Source organism: Halyomorpha halys, unplaced genomic scaffold, assembly GCF_000696795.3.
Source record: "Halyomorpha halys isolate HHAL.00 unplaced genomic scaffold, Hhal_1.1 Scaffold2528.1, whole genome shotgun sequence".
Taxonomy (NCBI): Eukaryota; Metazoa; Arthropoda; class Insecta; order Hemiptera; family Pentatomidae; genus Halyomorpha; species Halyomorpha halys.
In genome coordinates, this window is record NW_027114668.1 from 14,360 (window position 1) to 31,787 (window position 17,428).

At 29.9% G+C, this 17,428-nt stretch overlaps 1 protein-coding gene across 1 annotated transcript; it reads left to right on the forward strand.

Annotated features, from left to right (window-relative positions):
- Positions 1-406: 406 nt before the first annotated feature.
- Positions 407-9,875, forward strand: LOC106691599 (superoxide dismutase [Cu-Zn]; the record flags this gene model as incomplete). The annotated part of the gene is given in 2 exon segments (XM_014437421.3): positions 407-561; positions 9,322-9,875. Coding segments are annotated over 2 exon segments (488 nt in total), but the record flags the coding sequence as incomplete, so codon positions are not given.
- Positions 9,876-17,428: the final 7,553 nt, after the last annotated feature.

The following is a 17,428-nucleotide window of genomic DNA, read 5'->3' on the forward strand; positions in this document are numbered from 1 at the left end:
TTTTGTCGCTTCCGTCTGTTAAAAAAATGTGCTGAGGTGCATTAAGCAAGTGTACTTTAGTTTGAAAATTGTTTCATTCATATATGAACTAATGTAATTAATGTTATTTTCTAATCACACTCCCTAATCTTAGCTCTTCCCTATGCGATGCACTCATCCCAATATAATCTTAGACAACTTCTCATCCACTATAGATGTTTTTCGAAGTTTTAATTTTTTTGTTTTAGTTGATGTTTCTAATGTGTAAACATCAACTAAAACAAAAAAATTAAAACAACATTAAGTTTTAACAACATTGGATTCTGAGACCTCAAAAAAATCCATTTTTACCCACACATCAGCATTTATCATTCCCTTACTTTTTAATTCCTAAAGATATTTATTAATATCAAATATCAATTGGCAGGTAAGATAACACTGATGCAGCCACCAGGCGGGCCAGTAATATACACCGGTAACGTCACTGGGCTCACTGAGGGTGCACATGGATTCCATATTCATGAGTTTGGTGATCTGTCAAAGGACTGTGAATCCATTGGGGAGCACTTCAACCCTGCTTATGTAAGTAATACTGAGTAATAACTGATAGTAGTAATACTAAGTAATAACTGATAGTAATAATAGTAAGGAATAACTAGGCAAATTGTTTATGGATTTTGTTCATATACTAGAAAATAAATTTTTCATAACGTCATTTTTATTAGAAATGCCCAACCCAAGAGGAGAAAAAAGTTAGTTATTTCACCCTAATTTTGAATTAATTTAATCTGGATTATCTCTCTAGGAAGTCTGGTAAGTCAATTCTTTTAAAATTTGTTGAGGTTAATCACTTCCATCTTTGAATGAATTATTTATTATTTATTCATGACATTGTGCAACGTTTCGGGACCACTGTCCCATATTCATAGTACATTTCCCATATGAAATCATGAGGTTTTTTATAGTGCATGAATATGGGACAGTGATCCCGAAACGTTGTAAAATGTCATGAATAAATAATAAATAATTCATTCAAAGATGGAAGTGATTAACCTCAAAAAATTATAAATGAATTAATTTAGTAAAAACCTCCTATAATTAACAAGTCGAAATCGATGAATCTGCCATGTATAGGTAGGGGAAATTAAAAAAGGCGGCTGTTCCAAAACGTTAAAAAAAATTTTCATTCGGAGCTTCAAATCGTTAAAACTAACTAACACTAGAAAACCTAATGGTTTTAAGGTAGAGTAAATTTGCTAAAATATACCTAACAGAGCTTTTTAGGTTCAATAGTTCCTGAGATATAGCTTCTTAAAAAGCAACAATTCATGAAATAAATACTGAAAAATCAGCAGTTAGTAAATTTATTGTGCTAAATCTTTATCTCAGGAACCATAAGACGTTCAAATGTCTATAAGCAGTCATATTAATGCTAGTTTAATGGGCTATAAAGTAGTTTAAGAGGTATATCTTCCCAAGAGTAGTAGTTTATTTGCTAAAATAAATTAACAAAATGATAAATTCTAGTTGTTCGAACAAATCTTTTGGTTTATGAAAAACTATACAACACTAGAAACCTAAGATATCATCATTTAAAGTAAAGTAAATTAATTACACACAGCTTTTTACGTTCAATAGTTCCCGAGATAAAGTGTTTTTTAATAGCAACATTTCATAAATATTTAACTGAAAATTCAATAGTTAGTGAATTTATTGTGGTAAATCAATATCTCAGGAACTATGTGACGTATAGATGTCTATAAGCACTCAAATTAAACCTAGTTTAATGTTCTATAAAGTATTTTATGAAGTTTATCTTTGTAAGAGTAATATTTTTCATATTTGACAAAATTATAACTTACCTACGTTTAAGATTCATTGTTCGTATAGTTTATCTCCTTACAGTTGAAAAAACTTTCGTTTTTTTTAATTTTTAAAGATTTTTCTTAACTAATTATTAAATACTAAAATATTCAGAATACAATTTAATATATAACACGTTTATTAATATACAATTTTAATTTTTCTATTTATGATTTTTAACTAATGTTTTTTTCACTACAAAGTCTCTGTGAGAACAATAACATCTCGAAGCTATAGTTGTTATGTATATTTTTGACTGCGTCCCAAGATCTTGAATCAATACATACATATTTAATTTTCATTACTTATTTTATCAATATTTTTTGTAACTCATATCTCTAGTAATTTTAATTTAAATTTTTGTCTCGATGATGTCCAACATGATGAGCCGAGACGTCGGTGTATCCAATTCAATGAAAATAAAAATGAGCCCACCTTATTTTCTCTAAAATAAGCAGATTAATATTTTTTTTAAAATTTATTCATTGTAATTTACAACTACAAAAAATACAATAAGTAAATATGTGGAATGTTTCAAACACTTGAACATTTTGGCGAGGAACCACCCAGTGCTGGTACTTCAAACATTAATTTAAATTAGAAGGTCCCGTGGCCATCTTCTTTCCAGACGCCTCGGAGGATTATCAGGGATTGTTAAGGATAAGAGATAAAGAACTAATGGGTTAGGATGGGTAAGGAATTTGGAATGAAAAGACGCATATCTATTTCGGGCCAAATCTGCAACGAAAGGGATGTAAAGCTCTTCGTGGATGAGTTTATTTGTGACATAATAAGGATCATCAAGGATTTTACGGAGGATTTTGGATTGTAAGGAATGGATACGGAAGGAACTTAATGGTTTGGTAGAGCACCAGAGCTCAATTCCGTATGTCCAAATTGGTCTGATTATCACAGTATATAATAATTTTTGTCATGAATGGGAAGTTAAGAGCGTGTGTGATATAGCAATCGAATTCTACGAGTAGTTTCTTGTCGTTTGAGTCTTGGTTGTGGATTCCACGTTAGCCAATTGATTAATAAAATTAAAACTATGAATTTATTACAGACTGTCCTACTTTTATCTCTCTAAGCAAATAATAAATATTTATTATGAATAAGATGGCCAGGGGAGCGGTTCTACTTTATAATTTGAAATAATACGGTCGATCATTTATTTATAATAAATATTATATTTACATTCAGTCTTATCTAAAGACTTTTTTTTGTTTTATTTTCACGATAAATACTATTATTAAAAGCACTTGCACAACATATTAAAATAAATTTGCTAAATAAATTAACGTTGTATAATCAATCTATTTTTCACCCAATAAGTTGTAAAATTGTATGCGTGATTAACCTGTTAAGAAACACATTTTGTAATATCTGTGTAAAAAAAAAAATTGAACTTTTTAACATAATTGCATTAATTCATATTTACTGAAGAGTATAGTTCATGAATAAATATATATATCAATATTGCATTATATTACAATATTAATATAAATTCTGGGATCGCAATCATATAATTATCATAATTTATTACTTCATTTTTTTTTATTTAATTACCTTCAAATCAATGTTTATTAAAAATCAAATCTTAAGAATTTATAATATAAATAATTTTAATTACCGAGACTGTATAAGAATACAGAATTTTTGTATACAGCGATTTCCGACTCAAGCTTTGAAAAAGTTTTTAAATGAAAGTGCTCTCTGTTTTTATCCAACTGAAACTTCCTGAATGAAAAGTTTTCCTTCATACTGAGTCAATCCGTGAAAGTCCACGTGACAGGAAAAAAACTAGACCTTGAATATTATTTCAGTTTGTATTGACAATTAGTCCAGAATAAAACATTGATTATAAAAAAAAGAATTGTCAGGAAGTATTATGGAATGTGATATACGGGCGAACCCAGCGGGGGGCACCTGCCCCCCCCCCTACAGAATAGAAAAAAAAAGATAACTTAACTATAACTTAATTAAGATAACTTAACTTTACATTCTTCTGTTCCGTGCTGAAATGTAATGTCACAATCTAATTGACAACTTGCCCCCCCCCCTCAGTTTAGATCCTGGATTCTTGATGTGATAACTACAGATGTGATTGTTATGGGATAAAAATATATATTTGTTTGTATGTAAATACATAGTAAAAAGAGAAATATTTAACATCGAAAAATTATATATTATGACAATTATGGATATGTTCAATTTTAAAAAAACTCAATAAAATTTCGTAAACAACTTTTTAATTTAGTCAATTCTAATCAAAAGTAAATCTAACACATTTAAATATACATATGAATATTTGCAATACTTTTATAAATCATTGAATACTGAATAATATTAAAATTTACAATCTATGAGCGTTCGAAATGGTAATACTATCCTGCAACCATATCATTAACGATCCATTGCAATTTTTTTTTTACAAATATTAACATATATTATTTATAATAATAAGGTCAGGACAAAGTTTTCGAATTTACTTTTTTATTCAATTTTTTAAAATGCTATAATTATTCATCTATTAAATACAATTTTATTCAACAAGATTCGTTCATGCCTTTCCTTCCATTCCTTTTAGGTTTAATATACATAATTTACAGTTACATACAGTTCTTTAGAGCAAGCTTTCAATTGAATTTTACATTCACATGATAGCGAGTAACTTAGATAATTTTGTATAATCTATATGACTGTAAATGTATTTGGTTTAAAAAAATGGAAAATTTGTTTCATTTCTTAGTTTAGAATCAGAAGAATGGAGTCAAATGGAGTTTTTTTGTATCCAAGTTACAAAGGGAAGTATCGTTTCATATAGGGAAGTAGTTTTAAAATATTGTATTGTACTGTTAATTTGTATGGAATAGTAAGAACAGAGTAATATCTAAAGGTGCCTCTACAAGTTTGCCAAACTATGGAAAATTCGTGCAAGCGCAAGCGTGTGGATTGCTTATTTGGATTGGCTGGAACAAGTGGCCTGAATTTGTGGTCGACCCGTTGAGTGTCGGTTTTTGGCCACAAATCAAAATGGCGCTTGTGCTGTATCCACACGTTTGTGTTCAGTTGGCATTGTTTTAGAACTGCGTACAGATAAATATTTGTGCTCTCCGTGTTTTAATTAATCAAAAAATTTCCCCAATCTTCGGATTTAATAATTAACTCTCGTTTGTAGATTGTATATTTTTTCCTCAAGGTAGTATCTTAGGTTCCATTCACTGTACGGTTTATACAGCTGATATCCCAATCCATTCTGACACAGTCCTAACAACATACGCTGATGACCCATGTGTATTGTTTGTAAACACCACCACTGCAATCACAAACTCTACAGACACCCATAACATCCATTGAAGAATGGTGTCACGAATGGAGAATCAAAATAAAGCCAAACAAATCCTACCAAGTCACCTAATCTCTGTCCTAAACCTCTACTCCCCTGTCCTATTATAACTTTTTTAAACATCCCATTAACGCCAGTTGAACAGATTCGCTACTTATAGTACAAGAGCCGGGAAGAAAAAAAGGCAGAATAAAAAAAGACCCATAAGACACACATATGTCTGCCAACACTCAAAATGAAGAAAATTTAACTAACTATAAATTAGTTTATGACAGTTATCTTCGTAAGGGTAGTAGTTATTATGATATTCACATATGAATATAAATTTGGCAAATGAAAATTTGTTCGAACGACTATAAATCAATTATTTTAGCAAATTCCATGTAAACTATTACTACTACGAAGATAAACATCATAAACTACTTTATAGCTGATTAAACTAGCTTTAATTTGAGTGCTAATAGACATCTGTACGTCAAATAGTTTTTGAGATATAGATTTTTCAAAATAATTTCTCTAACTACTGATCTTTCAGTAAAGTCCTTTACTACATTTTTATGAAATGTTGCTTTTTAAAAAGCTATATCTGGAGAACTATTGGACGTAAATAACTCTATTAGGTCTCATATTTTAGCAAATTTACTCTTCTTTAAATGACGTTCTCTAAAATTTTCTTGTGTTGTTCCTACTTTTCAAGATATAGAGCTCCGAATGAAATATTAGTTTTTTTAATCCCTTTGAAACAGCCACCATTTTTTATTCTCCCTACCTATACTTGGCAGACTCATCAATTTTGACTATTAATTATACATAGCTTTCATTAAAGTAATAAAAAATTGGGGTGAGATAACTGCATTTTTTCTCCTCTTGGGCTCTTTACTAATAGTACTCCAATAACATTTCAAGAGAAGACTTCGAGGCTATCCTCTTTTCAAACGCCTAGGAGGATTACTAGGTAATGAAAGAGAAGCCAGGTTAGAAACAAGTGAGTTTGGGTGGTTTTCTGAACTAAAACTACTTTCTCAAATTTCATCAGGAAAAAAAACATCTATGGCTCCAATATAGTTGCGGAAAGAAATGAAAAAAAAAGCTGGAATATTTATTGAAGATCATCTTAAAAAAGAAGAAGAAAAAAAATTAAAGAGCATCTAAGCGATCAGGGATAAGCTCCTGAAAGAGTAAATGTCAGATTGAGCAGCCTTGATAAAAAAAAGGAACAAGGTAGGCGATATTTCACTGTTCACTGCTGTTTCAAAATTAAAATTTAGAGGGAGTTGAGATTTATAAACAGAAGTTTTTTTTTACTTTCCTTACTACCACTAGAGCTGTAACAGGAGTCTGATACACAAAATATATATCTGCAAATAATTTTAAAAGATATTTTCTACCATACTTAACACAGAAACTCATTTCTGGCGGTTCGAAAACTCTTAATAATGATAAAATTAATTTAATTAAGTAAGTAATTATGTATTTTTTCACTTTTTCGCTTCCCGCTCCTAAATTGTGTATCAGCGAAAAACTTATGATGCAACAAATAAAACATTGAATATGATGTCGAGTAAGTCCTACGAGTATAAAATTCCAAGAGCTCGAGGAGAAAAAAGTTATTTATTTCATCCAAATTTTGGATTAATTTAATGAAAACTATGTATAATTACTATTCAAAATTGATAAATCAGCCAAGTATATCTAGGGGGGATAAAAAATGGCGGCTCTTTCAAAACGTTAAAAAAAATTAATTTTTCATTCGAAGCTCCATATCTTTAAAAACACCAATAACACTAGAAAATCGAATTGAATATCATTTAAATTAGATTAAATTTGCTAAAATATGAGCCCTGATTGGGCTATTTACGTCAAATAGCTCCCGAGATAAAGATCTACATTTTAACATCGTATTTTAACACCATGGTGAGGAGTCAAGTTTTCATTTCGTAAAAGTCTGTTTGGCAAACCGTTTTAGTGTCACTAGAAATCCACTCCCGTGTTTAAAGATTTTTTTTTTTATTTTTCTACGGTTTGCGTTGTACTACTTTACCGAATTAACTAGTTACGGTGCTCATTTGGTGGATAATTTAATGTTGTTTAATTCTTTATACAATATCTTTCACGCTTGAAAAAACCGTTTAGTAGGTAAAGTGGAAAAACAAAAAAATATACACTATTCGTTGCTTTATTAAATTAATTAGCTAATTAGAAAGAGTTTTAAGGGCCATTAAAAAGCTTTTCCATGTTAAGTGTAATAGAAACTAATTTTTAAAATTATTTGAAGATGTGTGTACGTGAGGGTAAGGAAGATAATAGATCTGTTCCAACCGCTTCTGAAAGTCCAGAACTGCACGGAACATGCGTAGTACGGGTTTCCCCTCCTAAAACCAGTACTGGGCAAGCTCCGTACAGCACCGATCAGTCAGAAGTGGTTGTTGGAAGAGACGTATTGTAATCAAACCAAATTTTTGGTATCCGTTTTTCAAAAAATCTTCACATTTCAGATCCTTCTGAGCCCAAAACGCATTTTCGTTTATTGGTCTGTTGGGGCAACGACTAACTCGAGAACGGATATACTGATTCAATTGATATTTTTATTATTTTTAGGGTTAACACCCTCCCGCCCCCCCTGCCTGGAGCACAAGGTATATACCGTAGTAATAGAGGACAAGGAAACGTAATTCTTCAAGTGAAAACTATTGCTTATTAACAAATGTTTTCCTTTTAGTTAACATACCAAGTTTACTCAACTCTGTTTTCCATCTTCCACGAGCAGTAAAGCACGACAAACAATTTCGCAATCAACTTCAACAAGTCTCTTCTCCACTATAATGCAATTCCTTTGTTTTCGCGCCATCAAAGACAAACGAAGATTTCTGCTATTTCAACATACTCCTCGTGCCAAGGTTTTGGCTTTCCACATCCTCCTCTCTCTCGCGTAAGGTAAACGGGTAATTAACAATTGAAGAGGAAATAAAAAAGGAGGCTAAAGATGAGTTTAGACTTCATGTCATATTTCAAAATATCAAAATATTAATTAATTCCAAAATCATAATATTATTTGACAAGGCAGTTTCAGATGGTGTTTGTTTCAGGGGTCCACTTCATCAAACATAAGAAAAAAAATACATTTTTAAGTACTGAACATTCATTGCTCTTATCTTAAGCTTGCTCAATGAAATATAGTTCATCTTTACCTAAGCTCTTAAGATGCTTGGCTTTCTGTCATGAGTGGTCATCCATCCGAGTAATGATCACATTCGACGTAGCTTAACTTTTATTATCAATTAAAAACTTCCCAAGCCATACCTGTTATTAAAATCATAATCCAGTAACAATGAAAGTGAGCCTAGAATTAATTATAAACTAATTTATTTCAATGAATATTAATGTGGTTTGTAAAGATGATAGTAAAACATTTACCACTCTCACTATAATCTTATATTTCTTTTTTCTTTATGCGTGTTTTTTACATCTGATAGTAATCATTTTATCTATTAAAAATTTCCAGTTTTGTTATTTGGTTTTTGTACACTCTCATCAAAAGCACCTTCTTCAGCTAATGCATATTTTCTACAAGGACTCAATTTGAAAATCGATAAATGCACCATGAAGTAGTTTATAATGATAACTTTCTTAACCCTAGTTGTTTTCATGATATTTGACAAAATAAATTCACACATATGATTTTTATTCCCAGTTTTTAGGGAGAAAAAAATTGTTTTGGAAAAACTATATCATAACAATTATCGAAATTAAAGGACTCAAATTGAAGCTCACTAAATGCACTATAAAATAGTTTATGATGACATATTAGCTACTTGTAATACTATAGGAGCTGTGAGCAAGAAACCTAAAACTATACAGCGGCCATTAGAGCTGTGAATGCTGAGGGAGTGGTTAACTTTTTACAGTTGGGTTTTTCAAATATTTTTTACATAAGAATCCATTGACAGAAATTTATTTACTCTTATTTCTATGTACAGCCAAATTTCAAGGTTTTTTTACTGAACTATTAATTTTTATTCTTTGTGTCCCTTAATTCCATGTATTCACACTACATTCCATACTTAACACTGAAACATATAATATATTCCATATATTAAGAAACATTTCAACAAACTCTAATATTGTTACAGACCCAACACGGAGGTCCAGCTGATCCATACCGCCATGTCGGCGACCTGGGAAACATCCAGGCCAACGCAGACGGACTAGCCAAGATTGCCGATTCTGACCACCTCATATCCCTGACTGGACCCAACTCGGTCATTGGGCGTGCTCTGGTCATCACAGCCAACAAAGACGACTACGGAAGGGGAGGAGACAAGGAGAGCCTCAGAACTGGAAATTCCGGAGCCAAAGTGGCCTGTGGTGTCATCGTATGGGCCAAACCTCCACTTCCCAAGCCTCCCCAAGGAGAACCCCCAAAACCAGAGGGTGAAGCTGATACAGAAGTTGTAGAGCCTTGAAAACCTTCGGAGAACTAGGATAAAGAGTTCTGAACAATTAATTTTGTGATATATCAAAAATTCAATCAAATTCTGTGTTCGTTGTATAAAGAGAGACAACTTTCTCTCTGGCATCTGAGATAGATAAATCATATCTTACAAGATTTTCATTGAATTGTAGTTCTAAACATTGAATTTACATTCAAATTTAAACAAATAACTAAATTAAAAAAAAGTGATTAGATCTAACACTAACCTGAATTTCACACTCATTATAAACTATTCTAAATACTCTGTACTCTTAGGTTTTTACACTGATTCAGGGAATAATAATTACTACATCATGTGCGCTTCCTGTCATTAAGTAACTGTATTAAATATTATTCATTTTTCAAGATTATTTGAGACAATTTAAAATTCTTTATGACTACAAACTCAGGCATAGGACTAAACTCAAATTTATAATAACATTTTGGTTAATATACAGGAATTTTCAAGCTAATTCCCCACTCAACCCATAAGGTCTTGTAAAATTTTTGTAAAAATTAAATTACTTTTTATAACCTCATTATTCCTTTTAATAGCATGTTTGTACATTAACTAATTAGAGCGCTTGTACCTTGGTTTCAAAATTATTTTTAGAGATTTCTAATATTTTAATAATAAAATTTTAAACTATTAGATTTGTCTTAAACAGTATTTATGTTTATTAAATGCATAATAGAAGTACTGCACTAAGATATTAATAATCATTTTTTACCAACAAAAATGTTGAAAATTTAGTACTAATGGCCTTTAAAACAAAAAAAAAAAGAAACAAAAAAATAATAAAATACATTTATTTTTAAATTTTATAATATTATAATCATAAAAATTTAATAATTATATTTTTGTATAGTCACTCAAGCCTTATATATGTTCTATATATTATATTATATATGTTAGGTCTTCTATTTAAAAGTGTTCCTAGTATAAGGTTAAATAGAAAATAATTTTTTTTTTTTAACAAACAATAAAAAGTAAATAAAATATATAGCTACTTAAATATTCTTTTTTCAAATTTGTGATATAAGATTTTAGGACATAATTGTATCATGACAATACAATATGCTGTTTCTAAAATTTATGTTGCTGTTTTCAATCTGTAAATAAATGTCTATTTGCTAAGTCTATCACTTTGACTCAACCCTCATTCCTTATTTATTCATCATATTATCAATACTAATTATTCAATCGAACAGAGTTAAGTAATAACCATATTTAAAATAATATAAACCACTAATAACAAGTCAAATAGGTAGCAATGGCAAGTGAATACACCTAATAATTATAGTTTGCATTTGGATGCAAAAATGTCGGGACCTCATAGTAGTAATCAGTAGTACAAGTTTCTCACATATCAAGGACCCACTTAGCCAGGTTGCACTGTACCTACTGCTCAAGAAAGTTTTAATCACCCATCTAACTTTAGACAATAAGTTTCAAAAAATAATGTAATGGATCTTTTTGTTGGGTTCATAAACAAACATGATCAAAAGGAAGAACATTTTTTTATACCAAATTTTTGTTAACACAAAGAGTTTGTCACATTACAGATTAGAGGTATGCTGGTAAGGAGTTACACATCAAAAAGACCTTATCTTCGGAAATAACTTGTTCGAACTGAACTTGTCAAAATGTACATGGTCACGGAGTCTGTCTGAGTAGGAAAGGGTTTTGGATCGATGTCAGTCCTCTATGGTGAATCCCCTGGTCAACTTATGGAACTGCAAGTGGTTGAACACCCATTTATTGAGTATCAGTGAAAATGTGTACTTGTTCCCATACTGCTACTAACACTTGGTAACATGTACCAACTGCCATCGGCTCAAAATGTTCACTGTAGGCATGAGCAATTCGATTCTTTTAACTGAACCAGATCCCAAAGATGATTTGAACCATGCTTTGTATGATTCTTTTCATCTTATTCTTTTTCAAACAAAAGCTTCTATTTTTTTTTTTTTTTAACAGAAGAAAAAATAAAATATTATACAAATTAAAGTTTTAAATGAATGATGAATTAAAATAATAAACTTTAGATATTCAACAATCAATCTCAATCCTCAACAAGGTTCTTTTGCTGTCAAATTACAAAATGACAAGTCTAGTAATAGTAGGTTATCCAGTAATATTTCAAAAAAACGCCATGTAATTACATTGGATGTAAAAAATATAGTCATGAAATTAAATGACAGAAGTTTATCAAAAACGGTAATTGAAAAATATTAGGTTTACCTAGATTTACAGTTCAAACAATCATTAATGACTAAAAGTTACTTCTAAATGAAATAAACAGTGATTTTTCAATGGATTTGATGATATATATTTAATTTAAGACTCAACTTAAGTCACTTTGCTAGGAACTGGAAATATGTAAGAGGACAGATTCTACATTAAAAAAGAATTAAATAAAATAAAAAGTGGAATTTGAATTACTCACCTGATGAGGTAAGGTATCACGGAATAGTTCCAGAGATCGGTGGACCAAACCTGGGAGCCTGCGATGCCCATCAGGCACGACAGGAGCAGCATTGGTCCTGTAAGAATGAAAAACAAATTGACTAATCTTGTCACCTGTGTTAACTAGTTTGTCATCATCTCTCAATCCTACTTCTCTGTTATTACATACTTAGTTCAATATTCTTTTGTTGTAAAAATAAATAAATATGTACTTGAAAAAAAAGTTGAAATAAAAATAATAACACTAATAAAAATGCAAGGTATCTGAAGTGAAACCTAAATTGAGGAAATGGATTTCATCCTGAGTAAGTGAACGTTTTAGAAAAACCTGTTTCTGAATAGAGTGCCATTTAGGATTTGAATTCGGCAAGTGAACTTGTCTTAAACACCTCTACTATGCATAAACAATTGCATATCATCCACACAACTTGGCAACATTATAGTATGTATTCTGCGGCCCTTTTTTTATATTAAGTAATAATTAGCTTTAATCATTAATTTATTTATTTTAATATATTATTACACCTTTTAACCTCATACCTAATATCCACAGGAATTTCCTCCCCCAATTTTCTTTTTATATTTATTTAATACCAGATTGGCCTGGTGGAACATACATGGTTAATGTAAAAGGTACATTTTTTTTTACAATTGATTATGGGAGGGATATATAGCCTTATAAATAAGACACCCCTAACTATATATAATATTGTAAATTTTAAAAAAAATTAAGATAAAATAAATAGATATAAATGATAATTTTTAATGAAAGATAAAAGTAAAGTTAATAGCAACAACAATGCCATTTATGGATTTAACAAAATAAATAATTGACTTCTAATCGAAGAAAAGAAAAACAAGTTAATTTAAGAAAAAGATTAAGAGAAACAAAAATTAAAATAAAATACAATTTTAGAATGGCAATAACAGAACTGATAAATATACAACTTATAACAGGATGTCCTGTAGGGCTTCAGTCTTCGAGTTGTGGTTGGGTTTCCCAAGTTGTAGGTCACTGCTCCTTTAACTGTTGGTTGCTGGGAGTGGAATTTCATGAACCTTATTTTGATGTAATCCTCTATTCTCTCCATTTCTAATCCCTGATGCAATTGGCTGTTTCTTACAATACAATGCATACAAGACTTAATACTACATACTCCAGACACCATTGGATATCTGACAAATGTTTTTTACACTTAAACACTTTTTTACCTTTAGTTGCAGCCCAGTTATACTGACTATGAACTTGGCAGACATTTTTTTTTGTAATTGTATTATAAACTAAAAGTTTATATTTCTTATTCTAATTTTATTTTATTATCTTTTTTTAAATGAGAATAAGGTGATTGTGGGTGTGGTCAGTGTATATAAGTAAAATATTATAATATGTAAAAATAAGTAAAAAATTATTAATTGATTCCAAAATTTCAACTAGAATTTTATTCTGGGGTCTACCCTGCCTCTTAAATTGAGTACCCTTAATTGGGTAAAAATCTGGTGGGTTGTGGCAGTACAGATTTTTTTTTTTTTAGTAGGATGACTAAGGAGTAGCTAAATTAGACAGGAACATGATACAGTCTTTATGCTGTTTCGTACAATAATGGAAAATAGATTTCTGAAAATTGGCATTATCCTTTAATTATAGTTAGGTTTATTGTATTCAATTCACAACAATATTCCAGGCCGCATAGGACTTTAGTGGAAGTCTTGGACCAACACGAAAAAAAGAAAAAGAAACAGTTGTCATATTTGTTTAAATCTGACATCTCTGACAAAGCCTTGCAAAGTGGGGTGAAACATTAGTTAACAATAATAACTTTTCTTTTACTATCAAGATACCTTTATTGATCGCTACTCGGACTATCTTCCTACAATCCTATTTTCTTCCAAAAAAAAAAAAAAAAAGCATTCCGTTAGAGGTTTAATTTCAGGGTAGCTTTTAGCAGAAATTCAAAACTTAAATATTGATATGACTTTTTAATTTTATCAGAAATTAATAGTTTTTTTCTTAAAAAGTATAAATATATCTTGTAAATTTTCTCTTTTTTAAATAATAAACACATCTTACAAGTAACAGACAAAAAAATAATCTAACGGAAGCTAAATTAGGACAATGATTTTTCAAAAACACTGAATCCTTATCTTTAATTTTTTTACTATTAATTTCTGTAATGAGGAAGGGTTAGAATTGCAGATCCTAAAGTATTGGAAAAAGAACTAAATTATTCCAAATAAGTACATATGTATATATAGTTGATATATAGGAAGATGGTCAGGGTTGCGGTCAAAGGAGAAACAAAAATAGTTTACAACTACTTATTTTCAAACGTTTCGCCCCACCTTGCAGGGTTTCATCAGGGCTAAAATGATACAATGATAAGGATAAAAAATTTTATTCTTATCATTGTATCATTTTGTATCTTTTTATCCCTGATAAAGCCCTGCAAGGTGGGGTGAAACGTCATAAAATAAATAGTTGTAAACTATTTTTGTTTCTCCTTTGACCGCAACCCTGACCATCTTCCTATATATTCCAAATAAGAATTTAAAGCCTCATTATTTACACCAATGACTGTAAATATAAGTGTGTTATAATCGCGGTTGATAGTGATAATTTTTTTGACTCATTTAATACTTTTATACAAAAAATAAAAATTAGAAGTTGCTTTTTAACTTGGAGCAATTAATGTTTCTGAAGTACAAATATTTTAAATTGATTCTTTAGTTCCTTATGTTATTAAGTGTTTTGTAAGTTTATATTTTTATTTCATACATCTTTATTTAGTTATTGAGTTTTTATCTATGTTTTAATTTATTTCATTCAAATTATTTTCATATTTATTTTTAATTACTTCCATGAATATTTAATTCATTTCCGCATAACTGAATGTTCTATGTTTTAAATAAAATTAGTTATTTTAAATTATGCACTTGTTCAAATTCGTTTATATTAAGTTACTTTTGATATATGTTATCAGTTTGTTTCAGTTTCTTTTTTATTAGTTATTTGTTGCTTTCAATATGTACTTAGTTATTATTTTAAAATGTTTACTCTGCTTAATATCAATAAACAAATATGTATTTAAGATGTATGCATATGTACCAAAATGGTAATTAAGTACTTACTAAAATCACAATGCTGGAGCTTCCTCCATAATTGGAGAAAAACCCGATTGATTGTAACAGATAGTCATATCAAACGCCAATAAAAGGAACACTTTCTTACTTAAACAATTTCAAAATGTAATTGAGAACGAAGCAAATTCATAGAAGCCATATCATTAGACTTAACATAGGTATGAAAAAGAAAATGTTAGATTAGAACTGAGGAAGAATTGGCTCCTAATTTTTGCTCAAAGAATACTGCTACCTTGATTTAATAATCTCTAATTTTATTGATTATCACAACTCAAGAGTTTTAAAAGAAACAGTTTCATTTTAGAAAATTTCCAAATTAATAAAAAACACTACATTACTGATTATTGAAAGAAAAGAAATATGTTCCAAACTTAGACAAATGAATTGTGAATAAGAGATTCATTTTATACAAGCTAACATAGGCTATCAATAAATGAAGTGATAAGAAAATTTATTAATAATTAGTTAATGTAATTTTCAATATTATCTGAATTATTATCAATTCTAATATATATATTTTTTCTATGAAAAATAACGTACTGGAAATGAATTGCCTAATAATTAGTTATGAATAAAAATAATAATTCTGCTAATTAAAAATCTTGAAAAAATAAAGTTAGTTACGTTTAAAATTTATTTTTATCATACAATAACCGCTATTCATATCATCAGAACCTGGTTGTTTAGTTTAAAAAGCGGGATAGAGATGTGTATACAGATCAGCGCGGTCGATACAGGTATTTTTAATCGATTTTCGTCTATTTTTCAATTTAGCGGGTAATTGGCAGAGATCAGGGATTTGGAGTATAATGGCTTTAGGTTAAATGTTGAGCGCTAGATCAGTGTCGCACTAATCCTTCGACTATGTTTTTGTTAATCCTCACACTTTTTCTATTACTAACTAGTTATTATTTCTCCTTATGTACATTTTTAATTTCACAAACGTAGTCACCTTTTGGGGCCCAAGATAGATTTATTTTTGAGTTCTGTAATGAGGGATTACAATTTTTGGCCCTTGGGCGGATTTATTTTTCGGGCTCGGTTGGGTTTACTGTTGGGGCCCGGAGTGAATTCATTTTTAGATTATTTGAACTTTATAACATAGAAAAATGCCAGAATAGAGTTATTTTTGAGGCTTGTGATGGATTTAATTTTGAAGCATTGGGCGACTTTGTTTTAGGGGCCCGAGACGAATTATTTTTGGGTTCTGAGCCTATAACCATTTGAATTACTTGAGCAAATTTGTTTTGGGGCTCAGAGTGGGAATTCAACAAGTTCTTAACAAATTTTAGACCAAAAATGTGTTTTTGTATTTATTCCCACTATAAAAGACATCGACATTCTGTTGAGTTCATGAGATATACATAGGATGCATTCTAGTGTAAATATCATGAACTAAATGTCTTATTGAATCTTTCTTGATAAGAAAATGTTTCTCAACAGATTTTCTGATTTCTTTAGGAATCAGCCTCTTATTTATTTACTGAAAGAGAACCTTGATAAATCCCTTTAAAGTTGGGCAAAAATAGGGTGCATAATGAATAGTTTTTGTTTATATATAAGAGGATGGTCAGGGTTGTAGTCAAAAGTGAAACAAAAATAGTTTACAACTATTTATTTTCCAACGTTTTTGTTTTTTAGGGTTTATCATTTATTGATATTTTCAGGTAGTGTCCAATTTTTTGTATGATAGGCTAGTCAGAAATGGCAGTAAATGAGGAAAAATTTTGTGTCAGTAAGTATATGTACTCTTTAATCTTTGGGAGCTGTTACTCAGACTGCATACATATAATTCTGATGTACAAAGGATAGTTGTTTAGTATCCTGCTTATATTTTGAATTACCTCAAGTTTTCTTTATTTAGAATCACTTTTATAGTTCTAGATAGGAGCAGAATATGATATTGTTGGGTGTATTACTGTTTGTACAGAATTAGTTTGTTTTTTTTCGATGATAAATTAGAATTCCTATTAAACTATGAGGCCATCTTGTTGATGATGACCTTAGCCCAATTTCATTTGTTTTATATCTGCTTCTGGAACATTTAAAATTGGTCTAGTTCTAAGATTAAGTCATTGGCCGACTGAGCCCATGGGATTGTATTACTGTAAATAACTATATTTTGATTAATAGGTGGTCTCCTTTTTGTGAATATGAT